We start from the raw sequence: 7,500 nt of genomic DNA, 5'->3' as shown, positions 1-7,500 counted from the left end.
CAGTCAACATCTCTTGACATGTGATTGGTGGTACAACGTCCAGTGCAGTGACACAGAGAAATTCTATGACAAAATTCCAACAGTAGATATCTATAAAAATGGCTATAACGACATCCAGAAAAATGAAGATAAAATAATCAAGAAACATTCACACACCATTCAGGCCAAACCCGCTCATACACCGAAACCTCCAGCATCGTATCCGTACCCCAGCAAACCGGCCATTTCTCTAACACAGGCGAGAGGGAGACCAACAGCTGTTCCTCGGACGGCTACCAGACCACCTGGATCTTCGTCGCCCTCGCATTTTGTGGAATTCGAACCTTATTATCACAATTCATACCCTATGTTTCAACTGAGGAAGAGACATCTAAACAATAAGTAGTTTATAGTTTGTTTAGAAGTTATTTCCATATATATATATATATATATATATATATATATATATATATATATATATATATATATATATATATGTATTATGGATTTTCTTTTCTTTTTTTTAGGCTTGAGAGTATAGTATTTAGTAATATAATGATAATTTGCTAGATCTATACAATGAGACACCTAATGTAGAATAGCAATGTAATAGCGCTTATGCAATACCTAATTAGATATTATTAAATAGATGTAACATGTAACTAATTTATGGAACAGAGAGCATTATCATAAATAAGCAATGATACAATACAATGAGTCAATAGGAATACAATCTCATCAGTCTGCCTGGTTTGATCTCTTCAATGAACCATTTTCACTTAGAAATGATTAGTTTTATATGTATTTAGATTAGAGAGTATTTTTTGACATCCTTATATTTCTTTTCATCCTGTACAATTTTACTATTAAAATTTTAGCCAGTGAAAACTAAGTTGAGTTATTTCTCAAATAAATTTTATTTACACATTACGCTATTTTTTTTTTTTTTTAGATTAAAACTTTTCTGTCCAAAGCAATACTGATGTGAAGGGTGGAAAAGGGTGTGTTTTTTTAATGGATTAAAGAATTTACCTTTACTATAAAGTGATATATGTGTTAGTAAATTGTTGATAATGTTAGAGCAATCTTTAATCTGCTGCAACATTATAACTGAACTTTAAGTATTGATATCAGAAAAATAAAATAAAAGGCCCTTTGGCAATGAAAAGCAACACACATTCAAAGTGAAAAATAAAGAAAGAAATAAAGCAATAAGTTTTACGATTGTATTCAATGAAGATTCTGACCATCTGTTGTGAATATGTGAGGGGCATTTAATGTCATTTTCCCTTATAATGAAAGTATATAGAAAAAATAGAATGAGAGAAATATCAAGTCTCAGATATTGTACTTTAGTAGTCCAAAATCTTTTATCATACTGCATGTCAAATAATATTCATTGCAGATTATGCTTTTTCTTCTGTCCCACATCAAACCTATGAATATATCTCTTATTTTGAGATATCCTATATCAATAATCAATAACTGAGAACAGATATGTATTTATGAGTGAATCTTTATATAACAAAATATAACTTCATAAAAGACTTCAAGTTAAACAGGAGTGATAAAAGGCCATACTATTATATTTGTTATCTTGGATTTCCCTTCTTTCCATTTATCATAATATAGTTATTTCCCTTTACCACTTTGATAAAATTTGTAAACTAAATCAAGTGAAACAACAGGAAAAAAAATCATGTATTTATTAATATTGATATAAGTAGATAAATATATTTTTCACAAGTTAGATTACAACCGTACAATCTTCTACTTTGGTCTTATCCCAAATATGGAACTACATTTAAGTATTAAGTTAAATTCATATCTGACTTTCTTGCTTTTCAGTAATGCACTTCTGATAATAAATCTGCAAGGCAATGGGAACCCATTATTTAGGCTCTAGTGCAATTAGAGAAATTCTATTATTCTGACATGCAAAAATAACTTGAATTTCTCTTTACAACAATGTCTACATTAAAGTCTACATGTCATTATTTACTTCATTTCATATAAGATTGAATAAATTCTGCCTTCAACACCCATGAGATAACAGTAACAATGATATGAAACAAAGAATGAGTATCAAATAAAGGCATCTGCATCATGGGATTATCACACGGGGTTTAAAATCCTCAACTTTTGGCCTTGGATGTTTTGTTGTTATGTTGTTTCTTGCTTCTTGATCAGCATAATGATGTATCAGAACCCATTTTCCTATTGACAGATCTTTTGGATTAGGCAGAGACATGAACACCTACTGTTTAGTGGTTTCAATAAAGGCTATCCTGGTAATATTTTGACATGCCCCCCCCCCCCTTAAAAAAAAAATCAGGAATCCAAGTTACAACATTTGTAGTAATCACTGCAAATAAAACAAAACAGACACTAATTTAATTGATTTGTTTGCATTCCTGTGGCCCTTTTTTTTCCTTTTGAAATCCAGAGAGAATGGACATTCGGACCTTTAAATTGAATTTTGATGCTCATTTTTACATTTCTTTTACCACTTCTACAGTAAATACCATACTTACCAACACATCCAAACCTCTAGCTTATATCTGGGTTACTAGCTTTGTTGCTTATCATGAGTCAGTCGAAATTAGTGACCATGGTGGAAAATAACAAAAGATGGCATGGCTAAAGACAGGAGCCTCTTCACGAACATCCTGAGTCCAGTGATTTGGATTTTAAGCCCTGTGATAATCCCTTTGTTATGACAAACAGTAAATTTGAGTCTGCTATATTTAAACTATTGAAAAGAAATATGTGTAAATGAAGCAAATATATAAGTTTATAGTGTAGCCTGTCCCATGCATACTTGTACAAGATAAAGTACATGTTTTTGGACCCTTGTAATTATGAGCTTATACATAAGTTATAGACATAAAATAAAAGCAGATATTTTGTATTACAAGCCCCATCTCACATCTATGAAAGTGCTGCCATACAAACCATGTCTTTGTAATGCTTAAATCTCTCTAAAAATATAGCCTTTAGAATATTGTTCAAATTGCAGCTACTTTAAAAACTACAATCCAGTACCACAACATCAAATATTTTTTTCACATTATAAAATATAGACTTGTATATGAGAACAAACCTCAAAAACAACCAATGGTCTAATACCTAAATATCAACAATGCAGGATAAATATCACAAGTAAAATCTGGACTAGCATTCAGCATATACTGAACTAGTGTATAAAAATAAAATGAGCTGTGATGTCGATTATCTTCAAGAGGACTATACAAGGGCCTAAGAATCTAAAGATCATAAGTACCACTATTTGAAGAAGAAGAAGAAGAGGAAGAAGAAGACGAAGACGAAGAAGAAGAAGACGAAGAAGAAGAAGAAGAAGAAGAAGAAAAAAAAAAAAAAGGAAGAGAAGGAGACAAGTTCTCTGTATATTTAGAGTTCCTGACCTCTATGTATGATCAAAGAAGTAAATGCAGGAGACCACGCTGTAATTCATGAAAGTAGTCAATAATCATGCAGTTCTAAAGGACCATCACATGCATAACTCTCCAAGACTAGTGTATTAAGATGTGAACATTTTTATGCCTCAATTCACTTATCCAATACATTAACTGGCAAAATACTTCTCTCTGTATATTTAATGCAGATAAAAACAAAATACACAAGTTTTAACCATTATAAAACCATTACAAAAAAAAACCTGCTCTTACAAAACTTTGTTCATATTTTTGTTCTGTTTGTTGAATAACAGCTGGTAAAATCTTTATCTATTTTTCATTATTTTTCAAAAATTGGTGCTTTTGACCTATTGCTTCTTAGGCTGTATATAATAGCTACCTTCTTTATATTATGCGATGTTCCCTTCATAAAGCAAACATAGTATATACTATGTTTCTCTTCACTAAATCAGCATATACATTAAATGCCATGAGAATATAATAATAAAATATGATTCATATAGATATATGATGTGAATGAAGAATGTTTCGACATTCACCATTCTTTTTTTTGGGGCGGATTTTCTACAATATGTGTGATAAATAGTTCTACTCATTTACACCCTGTTTAAACAATTCCTGGGGAAGGAGAAGGGGAGAAGAAGAAGAGAAAGAAGTAGACGAAATAAAACAGAAGAAAAAGAGAGAAAAAAGTGAAAAGGAAGAAAAAGAATACAGAAAAAGAAGTGAAGAAGAAGAAGAAGAAAAAAAAAAGAAAAGAAAAAGAAGCTGAAGAAGAAAAAGAAGAATAAGAAAAGAAAGAAAGAAAGAAAAAAAAAAAACTGATGAATCCACATACTAACTGGTTCACTTCCACCAAAGAATTCAAAATAAATACCTCCTGGCAATGTCCTTTGAACACAAATTTTAAATGCTGGGTCTTGAAGCACACTAATTTGGGCGCCTATATATATGGCACAAAAGCAAAGGAAACTCCCTGGCTTTAAAGAGTTTCCAAAAAATCAAAAGTTGTGATTTTATATCTTTTACTTATAGTTTAGCTAGAAATTTGTTCTACTTTAAATTCTTCAAACCATTATAATTTTTGTGATATATGTTTGTGTACAAATAGCTTCACAATCTTAGGCAACATAAAATATTCTTGGTCTTAACTTCTTTCTTTCTGTGCTGACAAAGTAAAAGGTATATTTACAAAGATGGACTGAGAATTAACTATTGATCCTAAACTAAACATTTTAAACAGTCACTCTAACAATTATTGCACAGACTGTAAGAGATCACAATAAAATTCATATGGCAAATTGAATTTACTTTTACCCAAATGGTTAACCATTATTCAGTATTTTCAAAGGTACTGTAAGTATCAATGATTCCCCCCTCTTGCTCCAGGATGCTTGAGAGGGCAACATCACGCCTATTTTTGGTCGACTTCCACGACAGTTTGCTATAAGTGAAGTAGGCCTCGATCTCGCCCAGTGTCCTCTCCTTGGTCTCTGGGACGACGAAGTAACAGAGAACCAGTCCAACAACACAGACACTACTGTACACTAAGCAAGTGCCAGCAATCCCGGCCACAGCTTCCAACCTATCAAGAAATTCTTGTTTAAGCAAAAAGTAATAAATGTAAACTCCTTCTGTATGGTTTCAACACTCTAATGACACTGATGTATATCCATCACAAAATCCATAGTTCCTACCTGAAATATGTCTTGGTAATGATGAAGGCTAAAAACCAGTTAAGAACAGCAATAATGGCAGAGGCTTTGTCTCGTGCAGCTTGTGGGAACAGTTCTCCCACCAACACCCAGGTGATGGGCCCAACACCAATGGAATATGCACTCACATAGAGGATGGTTGCAAGGACAGCCACCCAGCTGTCACCTGATGGGTTGACAAAATAAAGGAAGATATTATTTGTATTCGCACTTCATATGGGGGAAAAAAATTATATTTCATAAAAGATTTACTAGAACACACTATAAGCCTAAAAGCACAAAAAAAAAGAGAGAAAAAAAAACAAAAAAAATCTAAAGAACTCTAAAATCCAAGAGTAACAATAGTAACTAATGAATCTTTACAAATAAGTTCTTACAACATATTAGATACTTGTTATATAGACCGTTCCTAATACTATATTTACATCATGGTTTACTCCATAAAATTGATAGCACAATACACAAAGGAATTCTCATGGGTAGATGATCAATGGAAAAATAAAGATGAAAAGAAAGAAAAAAGAAAGAAGGAAAGAAAAAGAAAAGGAAAGATAAAAAAGAGAGAAAAAGAGAGAAAGAATAAAAATAGTCTACATGAATAATGAATAATAAGAAATCAATTAAATACAACCTGAATGATAATATCTATTACCTACCTGCACCTTGAGAACTAGCTATTTCACAGATAGCAATAGTGGCTAAAGCTATGGCCATTGCTAATATGGAACCCAGCAATAGTTTTCTGCGTCCGAGGCGATCCACCAGCACAGCAGCACCCAGTGTTGAGAAAACCTTTGGAATTCCATATATTGTCAAGAGCGTGAAAAGAGAAAGAAAAATACACCGGCATCCAAGACCCACATACAGCGCAGCACAACGCAGCATGTAACTATTTCCTATTCGTCATTAAGCCTCAAATGAATTTTGAACTTAATAAGCATAAAGTAATGAGAAAAAAATCAGCTGCTGCAGTAAATTTTCTATTAATTAAAACATTAAGAGCTTTGCTAGATGTAATCAAATATGCATCTATTCCATCAAGGTATAGCTAAAACCAATCAGATTGTGCGATATGAAATTCTGGCAAGTTCTTAGCTCATTTCTTTAGACTATGTGGCTGTAGCAAACTGATCAATCCTTACTAACTAGAACTATTACATTTTGCAAATAAAGTAACACAGAGATTCATTTGATCTTATATTCAAGATCAGCTACAGTTATCACATATCTAAGAGATAAATCACAAACTGGAATTCAAAAATGGACTACAAACAACAGGCAAAATATTAATAGCCCTGTTATTGCCTTTTATCAATATTTGTTTTTCTTTCTGGATATCAGAGAAATTATAAAGACTTTCATCACATGTTCAGAAACAGGAAGAGAGGGTAAATAACTTGCATTAAGTAGGTACCCTTTTCACCTACCTGCATTAGAGTAACAGCTGCTGCAGCCCAGTATTCACTAACAGCTGGGACTGCCTGATGGAGGAAAGTGGCACAGTATGTGATGATGGCATTATAGCCTGAACACCTGTTTACAAATGTCACTAATCCCACAACTGCTAATGGCAACACACATGACCTCTGTGTCACCACCTCTTTCCATGAGTATTGATTATATCTGTTGAGAAATGAGGCATATGAATGAGGGCTATTGCTTACATTTATACAAAAATCTTAAAAGAATATAAAACAGTTGAGTCATAGGAACTGTTTATAATGAAGATGTGAGAATATTAATTAAGATTTTCAGGGTAGTTAATCAATTCAAATGGAGGTGTTTGGAACTGGTAACAGCACTAAACAACAAAGGGGGTAGTTGAAATGAGAACAAAAACAAAAATGTAGTTGATGACCTACTGGTTTGCTTTTGCAGATATGATCTGCTGAAGTTCATATTCCACACAGTAATTTTTTCCCCTCAACCTCCTCAACGACTGCCTTGCATCATCATCACGGCCACACATTATCAGCCAGACTGGAGAGTCAGGAATGAAGTGTGTGAATCCGAAATAAATCACCACAGTGACTGCACCGAACACCGCAAGTCCACGCCACTCCATGAATGTTCCTGTAGAGATGATATCATGCACGCTAGTTACCACAGAGGAAATCTGAGCAGCGACGGATAATACGCAACATACAAAGTAACAGTGCAATATCCAAGTTGCACCTAATTCAACTTACCAAGAAGAGCTGCAGTGAATATTCCAATATTTACGCCAATCTGCACAATACAACTGAGAGCTCCACGGACAGAGGAATGGGACACCTCACTAATGTAGACAGGAACTGCTGAGGTTACTATACCAATGGATACTCCTGTTAAAAACCTGAAAAGAAAATTTTATCAGATCATTTACCTGA

At 33.2% G+C, this 7,500-nt stretch overlaps 2 protein-coding genes across 4 annotated transcripts in view; one reads left to right on the top strand and one right to left on the bottom strand.

Moving 5' to 3' along the window:
- The window catches only part of LOC122251306 (uncharacterized), a 16,900-nt gene extending 14,607 nt beyond the window's left edge, over positions 1 to 2,293 (top strand). Inside the window, exon 6 of the mRNA XM_043013132.2 lies at positions 1 to 2,293. This exon is cut by the window's left edge and continues 65 nt beyond it. Within this exon, the coding sequence (XP_042869066.2) occupies positions 1 to 385 (385 nt within the window). The 3' untranslated portion in view covers positions 386 to 2,293.
- LOC122251305 (facilitated trehalose transporter Tret1) overlaps positions 1,669 to 7,500 on the bottom strand; it is a 21,140-nt gene continuing 15,308 nt past the window's right edge. For all 3 annotated transcript variants that reach the window (XM_043013131.2, XM_043013130.2, XM_043013129.2), the window contains 6 exons: positions 7,321 to 7,466; positions 6,994 to 7,204; positions 6,559 to 6,754; positions 5,788 to 5,923; positions 5,114 to 5,297; positions 1,669 to 5,001 (listed from right to left, as the gene is read on the bottom strand). In XM_043013131.2, the coding sequence (XP_042869065.1) occupies positions 4,749 to 5,001; positions 5,114 to 5,297; positions 5,788 to 5,923; positions 6,559 to 6,754; positions 6,994 to 7,204; positions 7,321 to 7,466 (1,126 nt within the window). In that variant the 3' untranslated portion in view covers positions 1,669 to 4,748. The remainder of the gene's footprint in view (positions 5,002 to 5,113; positions 5,298 to 5,787; positions 5,924 to 6,558; positions 6,755 to 6,993; positions 7,205 to 7,320; positions 7,467 to 7,500) is intronic.

This window comes from Penaeus japonicus, unplaced genomic scaffold (assembly GCF_977035675.1).
Source record: "Penaeus japonicus unplaced genomic scaffold, GWHDUDI00000001_assembly GWHDUDI00000005, whole genome shotgun sequence".
NCBI lineage: Eukaryota > Metazoa > Arthropoda > Malacostraca > Decapoda > Penaeidae > Penaeus > Penaeus japonicus.
The sequence above is the reverse complement of the archived record's forward strand: the minus strand, read 5'-3'. Positions and strand labels throughout refer to the sequence as shown.